Source organism: Camelus ferus, chromosome 7 (genome assembly GCF_009834535.1).
Source record: "Camelus ferus isolate YT-003-E chromosome 7, BCGSAC_Cfer_1.0, whole genome shotgun sequence".
NCBI classification, from domain to species: Eukaryota; Metazoa; Chordata; class Mammalia; order Artiodactyla; family Camelidae; genus Camelus; species Camelus ferus.
In genome coordinates, this window is record NC_045702.1 from 60,979,985 (window position 1) to 60,994,224 (window position 14,240).

The 14,240-nt window shown below is 39.0% G+C and overlaps 1 protein-coding gene and 1 long non-coding RNA gene across 4 annotated transcripts in view; one reads left to right on the plus strand and one right to left on the minus strand.

Moving 5' to 3' along the window:
* The window catches only part of LOC106728889, a 488,051-nt gene that overhangs the window by 118,557 nt on the left and 355,254 nt on the right, over positions 1–14,240 (plus strand). The gene's annotated exons all lie outside the window — the stretch shown is intronic.
* Positions 887–14,240, minus strand: part of COL1A2 (collagen type I alpha 2 chain) — a 35,810-nt gene continuing 22,456 nt past the window's right edge. The window contains exons 32-52 of the mRNA XM_006178535.2: positions 13,820–13,927; positions 13,098–13,151; positions 12,113–12,166; positions 11,346–11,399; positions 11,197–11,250; positions 10,994–11,101; positions 10,578–10,631; positions 9,654–9,707; positions 8,491–8,652; positions 7,664–7,771; positions 6,886–6,993; positions 6,434–6,487; positions 6,240–6,347; positions 6,041–6,094; positions 5,547–5,654; positions 5,019–5,072; positions 4,788–4,895; positions 4,189–4,447; positions 3,607–3,791; positions 2,679–2,921; positions 887–1,867 (exon numbers count right to left, since the gene is read on the minus strand). Of these exons, the coding sequence (XP_006178597.1) occupies positions 1,721–1,867; positions 2,679–2,921; positions 3,607–3,791; positions 4,189–4,447; positions 4,788–4,895; positions 5,019–5,072; positions 5,547–5,654; positions 6,041–6,094; positions 6,240–6,347; positions 6,434–6,487; positions 6,886–6,993; positions 7,664–7,771; positions 8,491–8,652; positions 9,654–9,707; positions 10,578–10,631; positions 10,994–11,101; positions 11,197–11,250; positions 11,346–11,399; positions 12,113–12,166; positions 13,098–13,151; positions 13,820–13,927 (2,238 nt within the window). The 3' untranslated portion in view covers positions 887–1,720. The remainder of the gene's footprint in view (positions 1,868–2,678; positions 2,922–3,606; positions 3,792–4,188; positions 4,448–4,787; positions 4,896–5,018; positions 5,073–5,546; positions 5,655–6,040; positions 6,095–6,239; positions 6,348–6,433; positions 6,488–6,885; positions 6,994–7,663; positions 7,772–8,490; positions 8,653–9,653; positions 9,708–10,577; positions 10,632–10,993; positions 11,102–11,196; positions 11,251–11,345; positions 11,400–12,112; positions 12,167–13,097; positions 13,152–13,819; positions 13,928–14,240) is intronic.

Below are 14,240 nucleotides of genomic sequence, written 5' to 3' on the forward strand. Positions count from 1 at the left end.
TAAGAGGCAGCTCAGTGTTCTGATTTAGGTGATGGAAGGACCATAATTTGAAGTTATTGTTTGGTTAGTAGACTTTGCTAACTTTTTAGAGTTTATTTTAGATTTTCATGATGTTCAGTCTTTTGCTTTTAAAACTAATTGAATCTTGGGATGACTTATAACAGGAGGCAAATATTACAATCACAATTATGTTCTGCAACAGGAAATAAGCCCTAAATGAATCTTAACATTTTACCTGACACATTACTATGTTTAAGTGTATTAAAGATGTCATTGAAAGGTGCAGGGGAGGAAAATGAACTTGATTTGGCAGGTAGGTGTTCATGGTACTATTATCCACAACTGTCTATGCTGATTGACAGCACACACATTACCATTAACAGGCATTGTACTCAGTTGCATCAGATTTAAGTGTATGGCATTTTTACTGAATATTTGAAACTGTTTTAGTTAATAGTATTAATTGTACATAGACCAACTTTCAGCCACTGTTTCAAAGTGCTTAATGGATAATAAACCAAAAGGTTCTGAGGACCTCTGCTTAGAATTAGCTTAGGTCAACAATTGCCATTTTGCTTAGGTATTATGTATTTTGACTAGGGCAAATGTTTAACAGTTCAGAGAAGGAATCTTCACCACATTATTGATAAAAATGAAACTCAGAAAGGGGAAATGCTCAAGGTCGTTCAGCCAGAAGGAGCCAAGCCAGAATTGGAGCTCAGATCTCCTGGGTCCTTGTTCTTTGCTCTTTCTACCACACCAAGCTGCCCTTTCTGCATAGTGCCTGTCTAATGAGAAACAATCAGTCTAATGGCTGGTAGAGATACTATAATCCATATTTATATTGCAAAGAGCATTGAAGCAAGGAATTCTACTCAGTGTTTTCTTTTGGAAACCAAACATGCTTTATTTCATTTTTTCCACAATTTATTTAAACATCTCACATATACAAAATAGGTACAATTTAAGTTTTTGGCTTGTCCGAGAAACAAGGCTTCTTTGGAATCACGGGAGAGGATGAAAATGAGGCTGGCAAAGAACAAATGCTGAATTTAAAGAAGAGGACAATGTTGGGCAAATGATCCACTTTTTATACTGGAGTAAGATGTAAAGTACTGATGCTAAATCAAATGAAAAAAAATACACAATACAACTCAACACAGAGGAGTATTTCTTCTCAAATTCTCCTAGCACCATCAACATTCTTCAAGTATCTGAAATACTATTAATTAGCACCTTTGTATTTTGAACAAAAAACAAGTACCTCAGCTCATCTCTGTCTAGATCAGCACCTAATAGTGTGGACCACACTCACAGGAAAGTGTTTTGAGGTAGTTTAAACCTTTGGAAGTTTGGGTTTTAAACTTCCCTCTGTGGAAGATATTCAAAAGCCACAAGTGGTGCAAATGTTCATGGTTTTTATTTTATTTTTCAATTTTTATTTTGGTTTTCTTACAAAGGTTGACATTTTCCACAACAGGTGTAAGAGTGTTGAAAAAAATTCCAGATCTTTTGGGAAGGGGTAGAGGGAGGGGGAATTAATTAAATCGTATTGCACAATGCTCTGATCAATCCTTCTCCTTCTCTTTTGCCCACAATTTAAGCAAGTAGATGTGCAGAAGAAATGGAATGATTCAGCTTTCAGTTAGAAAAGAAGAAAAGAAATGGCAAAGAGAGAAATTTTCAGATTTCCTTTTTCTTTAATTTAGTTTGAGTTCATTTATTTGAAACAGACTGGGCCAACGTCCAAACTGAATTCTTGGTCAGCACCCCCGATGTCCAAAAGTGCAATATCAAGGATAGGCAGGCGAGATGGCTTATTTGTTTTGTATTCAATGATTGTCTTTTTCCATTCATTTGTCTTTCTCTGTTTAAAAAAGAGAAGAAAAAAATACTCATAAAACAGCACTACTACTGAATCCAATTATATTATATGATATATAATTATATATGATATATGTATCTAATATGCATTAATATATACTTTTATATAAATTATATATTATATAATATTATGTATAATGAATCTTAGATACTATATTAACCACTTTTTGGCTCATGTCATTCTGAAGATGTGTGTCTCAGATCAACAAGTTTATCTTTAAAACAGCAACATCAGGGGTGTCTTTAGCAGGAGAGGTTTCCTACCAGTCTAATTTTATTAAAAAACATTTCAATGCATACTCCAAGTGGTTTATTTAGACATTATCATTTTCAGGATCTGTGTGGTGGGGAGAGTTGGGTGGATATGCAGTACTACTGTTATTTTAAACTTTCTTCTATTTATTGCATTTTATAGAGAAAGCATAAAGAAAAACTAAATGTAGGCCATACTAATAAGTAAAATAAAATACATTTAACTATAAATTATAGCTTGGACCCTTTTAACCTCAAGTAATTGTAAGTTTTGGGCATACATCATCATTTAAGAAACTCACATTAAAAGAAAAACAACTAACACATGGACATAGTATATATTTCAGTATTTTAGAGAATTTCAGAAGGCAGGATCTTATAAAAATACTCTGGTTTACCATCTGAATTTAAACAAATACATTTATGAAAGAAAAATCAAATAAGTTAGTTTCTCATTCGTTGGTTCATTTAATGGTCTAAGCTAGAACTCCACTGTCCCACTTCCAAAATAAATGTTACTCCCACATTTCACCATTACTTACAGAGCAGCCATCTGCAAGAACAGTGTAAGTGAACCTGCTGTTGCCCTCGGCAACCAGTTCAACATCGTTGGATCCTTGCAAAATGACAGCCTTTTTCAGGTTGCCAGTCTCCTCATCCAAGTAGGCAATGCTGTTCTTGCAATGGTAGGTGATGTTTTGAGAGGCGTGGTTGGCCAGCAGGCGCATGAAGGCAAGTTGGGTAGCCATTTCCTTGGTGGTAACTCCTTCAACATTATATTCAAACTACAGAGAATAAGATGGAGTTCTCATTAAGTGAAGAAGGACTCAGATACTAAGTCAGTCAACTTTAAAAAAATAATCTGGTATAGGGAGGAATGATGATGGACTCAGATCTGAACTTGTACTTTTAAAAGAAACTTAATTCACTTGTCTTTGAAGTATTAGCTACCTAGAAGGGACATAGGAACCACCAGACTGAGGCAAGTCATCTCAAAATGCAAAATGGTACCTGTTTCAAATGAGGCCTCTATTATATGTTTCTTTTTTTAAAATAAGAGAGCAAGTAGACAGAGACTCAGATCTCTTTATTTTTCTATAATTCCTATCAGTAGGCATTTAATAAGGTTGGTGAAAGTTTTAATTACAAATTCAGAAAAGTTCATGTCCTAAAAATATGTGTGCATGGGTACTAGTCTATATGCTGACCAATACTCCTTCACACTAAATGACATTAGTCAGCTTCTCTGGTGATTATCAGTTAAGTCATTTGAATAATAACTTTGAATTGTATGGATATGTCCAATCAATCCATCTTTAATGTGCAATCCAGGATACAACTGAACCCAAGAACAGAGCACGTTCTCTTAATAAGCCCTAGGTAGAGAACTAAAATGTAGATCATTAAAAAGCAAATAATCCTAACAAAATATTATTTAGTAGGAGAAGGGATGTTTGTAGGATTCCTTACCTGGGTACCACCATTGATAGTTTCTCCTAACCAGACGTGCTTCTTGGCCTTGGAATCTCTGTACCAGTTCTTGGCTGGGACGTTTTCAGGTTGAGCCCGGATGCAAGTTTCCCCAGTAGAGAAATCACAGTATACTTTGATAGCATCCATAGTACATCCTTGGTTAGGGTCAATCCAGTAGTAACCTTTTAAATAAACAAGACCCAGATCATAAAACCTCTCATTGAGTGGAACACAGGTTCTAATAATTATTAGTCAAAGCTTTTGATTCCTATAAGTAACATTTTTGATTGCACTAATATAATGTCTATCCCACTTTAACAGAAAGAGTGTACTATTTTCAAAATTAGACAGTTTCTCCTCTCCTTTCCATGAAAATCAAATCAGGGTACAGATTTACTATGAGAAGGGCAAAAATATATATTATCAAGAGAAGCTTGAGAATAGGTGTTGGTTGGGAGAAGAAAATGCTTCATTAAGTAAGGTATGTTTCACATAATGTAGTTTTTACCCAAATACTTTTGAAAAGCCAACTGTGATAAGGGTCACAAAGTGTCAGTCTGGTTGGACATCTCAACCTACCACTGCTCCATTCTGGGTGGCTGAGTCTCAAGTCACGGCATGTGCGAGCTGGGTTCTTCCTAGAGCCTTCTGGAGTAAGAAGGGTCTCAATCTGGTTGTTGAGAGATTTCAGAGTAGCATCAACTTCATAATCCTTGGGTCTGAGAGAAGGTGGTGAGCGAGGCTGGTCAGCCCTGTAGAAGTCTCCATCATAACCAAAGTCATAACCACCACCACTTGGGCCAGGAGGGCCAGGAGGGCCAGGAGGGCCAGGAGGGCCCTGCAAAGGTGAAAGTGAGAAAGAGGAGACTTTATATTTGGTTACAGTGAGAGACATCAATGACAGCTGGTTTTTAGTTGAAATTTAAATAAAAGCATGTTCTAATAAGTTATAAAAAGTCAAGTTTATGTAAATAACAACTTGTTTCCAGACATACTTGCAGGGGCTTGTAATGGGCTTAAAGAGCTCATTACACGTAGACAATTTTTATATATTTTAGAAAACACATGGAAGTGAGGGGACTACTTGAATGTGTTGTTATAATTGTCTTGGTTTAGTCTAAAGAAAATATTACCTTAGGTCAGTGATGCCCTTTATTATTTCCCAAAATCATACTTACAGCAGGACCTTGGCTACCCTGAGAGCCACGAAGTCCAGCAGGTCCAACTGTACCAGGATGTCCACTGCGACCATCTTTTCCAGCAGGGCCAGAAGGACCAGCAGGGCCCTAGGGAAGAAGTACACTAAGTCCGTGTGAGCCAGCGAAAACCCTGCAAGGGAGCAGAACCTTGAGGCTCACTGCCTGCCATGGACTCTGTCTCAGAGATATTTATCTCTTAGATTGACCTACCCTAGGACCAGCAGGACCCACGGGGCCAGAAGCACCTTGATCACCATGATGACCCTTTAAAGAGAGAACAGGAAAAATCACACTCTCAGAACATGTGTCAATAAATAGATTTTTTTTTAATTGAGTGGAAAACTTTAGTTTCAGTGGACTATGGTTTGAGAAAAGTTGAAAATGTAAAATGGGGCTCTTTTCTGTTACTATGTCTATTACAGTCAATTATTTTTTTCTATGAGCTATTTCAGCAGTGCAATATTAGTCATTCTTCTAATTATATTTACTTTAAGTGGGGTTGAAGGACATTGTTGCCAGGAGATTTTAATATATGTATATTTCTATCTCCCTTAACCCTCACCTTTTCGTGATGGGATGAAATAGCTTTATCTCTGAGCTATGGAGTTAGCCAGAGAATGGGAAATGAATATAATGTAGGACATTTTAGAACAATAACAGTGAAGTTTAGAGGAAGATCATTCTGAGTTGAAGGCCTTTAAGATTTGTATACTTGCTAGATGTCCACATTTTACTTACAGCAAGACCAGGAAGACCTTGCAATCCATTGTGTCCCTTCAAGCCAGGAAGACCTCTGGGCCCTTTATCACCAGGCTCTCCCTTATCGCCTCGAGTACCTTGTGGGCCCTATAAAGAAAGAGAAGGACAGATAGGAAATTTACCTCCTTTAAAAAATGACACACACTTCCCTACAAATATTGTTAAGTCTTTTCACAAAGGTAATTCAAAACATGCAAAGGTCTAAAAGCCATGTAGGTGTTATGCCTGTCTCTTCCCTTAATCTGCTTTAGTTGAGCTTCTATAAAGTGGCTAGATCTTTATGATTATTTAATACAAATAAGCAGAAGATATTTGAAACAGAAGAGATTTAAAGCTATTTGCAGCAATTCTCGACATGGACTAAGTTTAAAAAAAAAAAGTCTAGCCCATATACTATTTATTTCCTTAATGGACAATCTGGAGTGATCTTTCCTAAATGTTGATTTGTACAGAAATCTTCACCATGTACGTACACTAGGACCTCTTGGACCAATGGCACCAGTAGGACCAACAGAACCAGCAGCACCCTGTGAATTGGAAAATAAAAACACAGTTTATCAGCCAAGCCCCCAAATCCTCCTCCCTAAACCCCACAGTTCCCAAGTGTGGAGAGGTCAGAAGTGAAGCCTGTTGAGGATGACAGCATTAAGGGACTGATATTTACAAACTTACAGGTTCACCACGGTTTCCATGTTTGCCAGCGGGACCCACGGGGCCTTGAGGACCAGGTGCACCCACAACACCAGTGGGACCAGCGTTACCAGGGTAACCACGTTCTCCCTACCAAAGGCAGAATGAAGCTTCAGTCAATCTGGCCTGTATTTTAATCCCTTTTAAGTTAGAGAAAGATGAAGAGGTATACTGACCTTGTGTCCAGGTTGACCATCACGGCCTGGGGGGCCATCACTCCCAGGGTTGCCCTGTGAAGATACCCCACCAAATAAGGCACTTAGTGAGGCTGTGTAGCCCACCACCCCCTGTAGTTCAGCTATCTGCTTTCATTGCTCCCAGTGCTCAATAGAGAACCCCCTTTTCATGTTGTTAAAAAATAGGAACAAGAACTTGCTGACCTAGATTTTTTTAGAGGTGTTTTTTAGTATTTTGGCCAACTTGAAGAATGCTCTTTGAAGACTCATTCCCTAGCCCAAGTTATTTTTCATATTTTCCATACTAGGAGTGATCGGTATATGTAGATATTGTGGAGAAACAGACCATTTTGTTTAGAAACTTGGAACAAGAGAACCTCAGCTCAGGATACAAAGTTGTACACAATGAAATACTGCTGAGTTTTATTTTACAAACCAAATGTTGGACTCACATCACGACCAGCTTCACCAGGAGCACCATTGACACCAGGACTACCCACACCACCAGGGGGACCACGGGCCCCAGGTGGGCCTGAAATGCCGAGAGGACCAGGTTCACCCTACAGAGACAAAGGAGACAAAACAACATTCCTCTCGCTGGACTGAGTGCCACTCTCACTCTCCCAAAACAATCCTAGCCAGGAGATTACAGTTTCAAGAGAGAAGGTAAATTGAAAGTGAATGGGCCACAGAATGCTACGAAGTGTCATTAGTGTCATCCTTGTCCTCCTCCTGCATATTTAGATGGTCAGCTTTGTGTAATTTTGGAATCTATACAAGATGAGCCTTGTTTCACCCAATATTCCAAGTAAAATGAATTCATAAAGTTGAGAGAGTTTATGGAGATTAGATGGTTGCTAGTTGCTGTCAAATATTAAGTTTAATGGAATGATTCAGAACTTCCTGAGTTTCATTCTTCCAACAAGGTAAATGATGCCAGCATTTCATATTGCAAAGGAGTAAATGCAATTAGAGTTTATATCATTCTTAAGCATGTAAAAAGAACAAAAATCATTCTGCATAATGTTAAGCTGTGTCTTTATAGCATGTGTCTAAGAAAGGTGGTATTAAAGCTTCTTAGATAAGTGACATGTGGTCTGTATAAAGAAAATGCCGTGAATAAAAAATCTTAAGTGGAGTTATTCAGTGATCAATCTGTCACCCTTGAAGTGGCAGCTTTTAAACTCTTTTATTATGTTAATGAGAATAAGAATGGTGTCAAACACTCACCACAGCTCCAGCAACACCTGGTAGACCACGTTCACCTCTTGAGCCTGGGAGACCCAGAAAACCAGGAGCACCAAGAAGACCTTGAGGACCTGGGGTGCCAGGAGGTCCCTGAACAAGTACAAAAATACTGAGTCTTACTGATAAGACCTTTGGTGATAACACAGGTTTGCTTGAGGATTCTGAGAATGAGTTTACTCTCAGTTTAGAAAAGGCTAGTGGCCTCATTAGTAGGACACATCTTTGGCTATTTTTTCTCTAGTGAAGACAGTGAATTTACATCTTTGTACCTGGTTTCTCCTTGAGACCAGTGGAGAAACATTTAAAAATATGTGGTTGGGATTAATGAAAGCATCTTGGAGTGAGGGAATAGAGGTTTTATAGAGTTTATGCTGGGAAGCAAATTTTGACATTGGCTTCTAACTGAACCAGGTCTAGTAAAGTCACATTTCAGAGTAGGAATAATCCTGGACAATGCATGTTTAAAAAATTTGTAGTTTACTGAGATTGACTAGTTTACAGTAGGATGACCACAGCAAGAGATTCTGTTTTAATCCCAGAACCAGTAAAGAATCCTCAATAGCTTAAAGGGCTCTTTTGATAAAACAGTTCCCTCAGTTATTGTCACCCCCATCTGTCTTCTGAGATGTCTTCTGAGCATCTGCTGAAGCCATAACACCTCAGTATCTGTCAGATTTCCTGGCTCCGTTGAGCTCTACTTGAGAGCCTACAACACTCGTCAACAAATACATGCCACTTGAAGATTTGTATAAAGGCTTTGTTTTAATTCAACACAAGGCTTTAAGAGAGAGGAGTTTGAAATCACTTACAGCAGTACCAGCCTCTCCAGATGGACCCTTCTCACCAGCAAAGCCAGGGGGGCCAGAGGCACCTGTTTCTCCAGCTCGACCAACTGGACCTTGGTCACCACGAGGCCCCCGAAGTCCTTCTTTACCAGCAGGACCAGGCGGCCCAGGGGGGCCAGAGATACCCTGTGAGCAAATGTACAAGGTCATTACTTTGTGTTAATCATCATGGACCTGGACGAGAACAGCTAAAGTTCTAAATATTAAGGTGCAAATAGTTTGCAGCAACAAAATGATATCCTGGTCATCTTGGAGAAATGTTTAGACCTTTTAACAATCTTTTCTTGGACAAACAAGCAACTTTCATCTTCCTTCTCCTGAGGCTGTAATAAAGTGAACAGCTGAGGCAGAGGCTATGGCAAATGCCTGTGAGAAAAAGCAGTGCTATGCACCAGTCACCTGGCATATTGGAATCACAGCTATGTATGTAGAGTTATAAGAGTTAGCTGTAAATGAAGGGGACTTTGGATTTTGGAAGACTCTGCTTGTTCCTTTTTGAAGAAAGCTAATACAGGCGTTCTGTTCATAATTGAGGAACCACATATGCTCTCAACTAGGTTTAATTAAATGCCTACAGGGAATGAAGATTTTTCTGTTATGAACCTGTGAAAGGATTCCAAGAAATCAACATCTTTGCTATTTTTTTCCCTGAAACCTTAACTGGAAGACTTAATCCTTGATAATTAATTAAATTCTCTTGAGTCCTGACAGAAGAGTCTGAATGAGAATTAAATTAGAGGCCAAACCACCTTTAAATTCAGGAACAATTATACTTTAACAACAGAGGCAGAATGTTGGCCATAAAGGGTAATTCGATAAAGCAATATCTGATATGTGACTAAAACCGTTCAGTTTTTTTATTTTTAACAAAGAGACCATGCCCCTAAACGAGGATAAGAGGACTTGTGTTCACATGACTAAAACCCTCTTAAACTGATATTATAAAATATAATTTGTGATGACTTTTGCCTAAATGATTCAGAAAAACTGATTTCAGATTAGGAAAGTAATAGCAAAATATTAGTAGCATGTTTCTCATAGAGAGTTTCTTATCAGTTTCGGACTAGAGACCAGGTCTTTTGACTAGAGAAAATAAATGAAGACACGTTTTGAAGTGATTTACTTACAGAGGGTCCAGGAGGACCAGTCCGTCCAGCAGCACCAGGGAAACCAGTAGCACCCTAAGAACGAAGCACATTAAAATTCCACAGTCAGCACCAACTCCAGGAATTTGGGCAAGATGAAAATTTCTCTTTTGGCAATTCCTCAATACATGTGACCAAAGATGGACCAAAGAGTAGGTAGTGGCATCCTCATATAGGGTATTCTATAACCAGACCTTCAAAGACCCTCCATCTCTACACATCTTTCTGACTGGCATGCCCCAAGTTGCGGTGCCCACATTTTTCATTAAGGCTCTGATAGTCCTTTCTGAAATGCAAACACATTACCTGATGGTTGTAAAAGCAAAAAGATAAAACACTATACCATTACACATTGATATGTATATGTTCATAACTCTTAACCACCTGGCTGGGTGCTAAGGGAATGGACACCAAAGAAGAAATTTTGTTTACAGAGGAAGGTGCAACAAAAGACCAAGGGTATTAATTGCTGTCCAATGAGAGAAGGAAGGAGGGAGCAGAGTTCATTCCTGGGGAGCTTTGGATCTCTAGGGAGTCAGTGTGATAGCACTGGACACCAAGGGAAAGGACTTGGTCAGGCAGAAGAAAGGGGGCATCAACAAAAGGATAAAAAGTATCAAAAAAATATTTTACTTATTTCATAATTAAACCACCTAAGGTTAACTTTGGTTGTTATCGCAAGTGAAGTGGTAGCAACATACAGTACACTAAGTTCTGGCAGGGATTAAGTAACATTCCATGAACTTGCCCTTAACTTCAGTATCAGAATTTCACTGAATAGAGTTAGTTTGAATCTCAAGACTCTCCTTATTATAGTCCAAACTACCAGAAATTTCCAAACTTTCAAGTTGTCCCTAATAGATCCTGAAGAAAGAAAAATGATCAGAATCTGTTGTAAATACTCACAGGGGGGCCGCCATCACCACGACTTCCAGCAGGACCAGGGGGGCCATTTGGACCCTAAATGGAAACAAAAAAAGATGGAGTCAAATCACAAAACAATCCTTATAAATGTTACTCTTTTCTTCAAAGGGATCATTCCTATGTGTATTAGAAGCAAATCTAGACATTAAAAATGATTATATCTGTGTTATATAATCAAATGTCCTTACTCCAGTATTACCACCATCATGGGTTTATCAAAGAAGTGAAATAAGACAATATTTATAAAACTTATATTATGTGTAAAGCTGCATGCAAATGTTAACTCTTATTTTAAAAATCATCTTCTATCCAGTATGTTCCTGATTGATTTATGTTGAGTTATAAGGTTTCACGGGTAACTGCACAGGCTGTGTTGCCTACCAGTGAATTCAACTTACAGATGGGCCAGCAGCTCCAACAGGGCCTGTGGGACCAACAGGGCCATTTTCACCCTTGGGCCCTTTGGTTCCTCTCTCTCCTTTAGCACCAGGTTGACCAGCAGCACCCTGTTGGAGATGAACAGTTGTAGTTCAGGTATTCCAACTCACTCTGAGTGCTAATTTGGGTTTTCTGAGATTAACCTTTATTCCATGATACTCACAGCAGGACCAGCAAATCCATTGGGGCCAGCGGGACCAACCTCACCACGTTCACCCTAGGCAGGAGAAGGGATTTTGAAATGTCTTAGCAATCAGATTCATCAACATCTAAAAGCTATGAGTGTCCAAAATGACCCAGGTTTCTACTTACAGGGCTACCACGAGGACCAGCAGGACCAGCAGCACCAGCAGGACCAGCTTCACCCTATAAGGGAACCAAAAATGAGTTTGCTAATGTGACTCACATAGATGCTGAAAGAGGTAGGAGGGAGAGGGAACAGAGGTAGACAGTGGGCTCTTGTCAGAGTTTGCGGTTGCATCCGAAGAGATAACTAATTCACATCTGACAGAGTAAAAGGAAATGGATCCTTACTCTGCTTAATGTTGTATTCATTTTAGGGGTTGAAGCAGTATTGGTCATACACTTTCAAAAATGCTGTAAGTCAGTGCCCACAATACCAAGAGGAGGACATCTTAATTTTTAGATGGACACAGGGCTGACCGATTTGCTGCAATCTGTGCAATACAATAAATATGGTCTATTTTATGTAGATTGTTCAATGTGAAAGGGGCACACCATATATTTTATTGATTTTGTTTTTTTAACAATTGAAGGCTTTGAGAAGGCTCAGTGCTTTAGGATACTGTTAATGGGCAACCCCAAAAGACTTTAAAACAAATGATGGGGATTAAAGTATCGATGAGATACCTGGCACATCTATAGGAAGGGAAAGAGAACTTCAGACACACAGCTTGTGTTCCCTGCTGCCCCATCATAACAGATAGGTTTTTAAATAAGTGGGCTTTATACCAAGCCATAAAAATGAATTGCTGGGGCTCTTTGGGGCCAGGGTGGCCGAAAATTTTAGATACTGATATTGGCTCAGAGAGTTGCAACTCAGTGAAATGCATGCTTACCCGGTCTCCATTGGCTCCAGCAGGACCAGGGGCACCTACAGCACCAGGGGCACCCTAGTACCAAGAAGGAAACGAGTCTTCTTATAACATCCCCATACCATCAAAAGTGACTCTTGCCTCTTCCCTTTGCTGTGCTTATGCAGTGACTGAACACTTTCACTGGATATTCTGGGTGGACATCAAGAAAGCCTTTGAAGCATTTCAGTCCTCATTATCAAGACTATTAACAGCAACTCTCAGCATGAGAGTACCCTAGTGGTGAAGGTTTTGGAAATGTCTAAGTCATGGCAGATTAGGAACTGGGGAAATCTGAACTCTGTGCTCTTGTAAAAATTTGCTGGATAGTAGCAAATGAATAGCCTTGCTTAGAACCATTAGGACTGTGTGACTCAGAGAAAGGGCTATTATGAATGTGCCACCGGGAGTTAACAGCAACTGAGGGAGAGGTGAGAAGAACCAAAGTAGCTTAGAGCCAGGAAGAGCCATGCTGCAAAGATTCTAGGTAGGATTATTTTATCTTTATGGGGTTATTGTTGGCATCTCCATGGCATTAACAGTTAATCTTTGGGGCTACTCTTTGAGTCATAAATTCTTAGAGTGTACATTTGAAAAAATAGGACCTTGTTAAGAGGTTCTGGCTTCTTAAAATGTAAGAGTTACTGTTTTTCCTAAAGCCCTATAATAAACAATCATTTAATGTTCTATTAAACCTAGAGATTTTGAATTGTAGTTTGTACTTGGTATATAGATAACACTAAGGAAGGTAGAAAATTCAGGCTATGATTTTCAAGGGAATAAGTCCTATTGAATTTTTCTTTTGAAACACGTAAAATGATGGTATATTATTTTAATGAAATATTCTTTTACTAAACTGAACCCTTCTTTTGTCAGTTAGATTTTGGAAAGCTTCCCAACTCAAATTGAGTGAAATGTAAAAACAAACAAAAGACCCAACAATCTTAAGTATAAACAGAATTCTACTCACACGAGCACCATCTCTGCCTGGGCTACCAACGTCACCTCTGAGACCAGTTTCACCCTGGAAGTATAAAGCAAGAGCAACTTTTTGTTTCCCAATCAAAATTTTCAATCAAAATTAATCTGAAGTGTTTTTATAGAAGATGCTATAATACCTTTATAATACCTTTAGTAATGTCTTGATTCCCTACCATTCTATAAGATGTTGAATGAGGAAAAAAATAAGGAAAAAATAATTCAAGGCCTTTTCCAGATTAGTGTTAAATATTCTCTTCTAATTTCCGTACACTCTCCTGAAGCATAATCAAGCAAGGTACAGATTCATGTGGACAGAATCATAAGGCAACATCACAATGGGCTTCAGTGCCTGATCACTCTTACGGCATAACTAATGCAGCAGCACGGTTGACAGCTGTTCAATATAGCTTCTTCCCATTAATTAGGGCAGGCTAGGCATTATTGTTAGTGGCATTAAAATGAGCCTCATGTATTACTCAACACCATCTGTTTGCGTGAAATTCCATGGTAGCAAGGAATTTTGCCAGATTAGTGAGTTTAGAAATGCGTAGGTGCTAGGTAGCAGAGGGAAATGTGTATAGATAGATATCAAAATGCTACCAGACCACCTGCCAAGAATTGTAAAAGAAAAAAAAGAGGTCAGCCTTGTGCAGCCTTCTTTGCTAGTGTTCATCAACAATATGTATTAAGGTCCAACACAGAAAAGGGTACCTTTTCTCCCTTGCCTCCAGGTATGCCAGCAGCACCCCTCTCTCCTGGGAGTCCACTAGGACCAGATGGACCAGCAGTGCCTGGAGCACCAAGCACACCAGGTTCACCCTTGAATCAAACACATGTGAAATCAATTATTTCAGTGGTAAAAGAAGAAAATGAAGAGTCAAACTCTTGAAGGATTCCAATTTAAACATTTAATAGAAAGAATTCTTGCCTGCTTAGAGATACAAAGGAGGTGTACTGAAAGGAGGCAGACTATAACAGACGGAGATGCTGTTAATGACAAGGTAACTAAAGAGAAGAGGATAGTGATAGTGGGTGGCTATGATTTTTCTGTAACCTACTCCCATCCTCTTAAGGCAGGCAAGGAAAAGAAGAGGGTAGGACAATGGGAGGCGAAGAGTGAAAAATGTTTGCC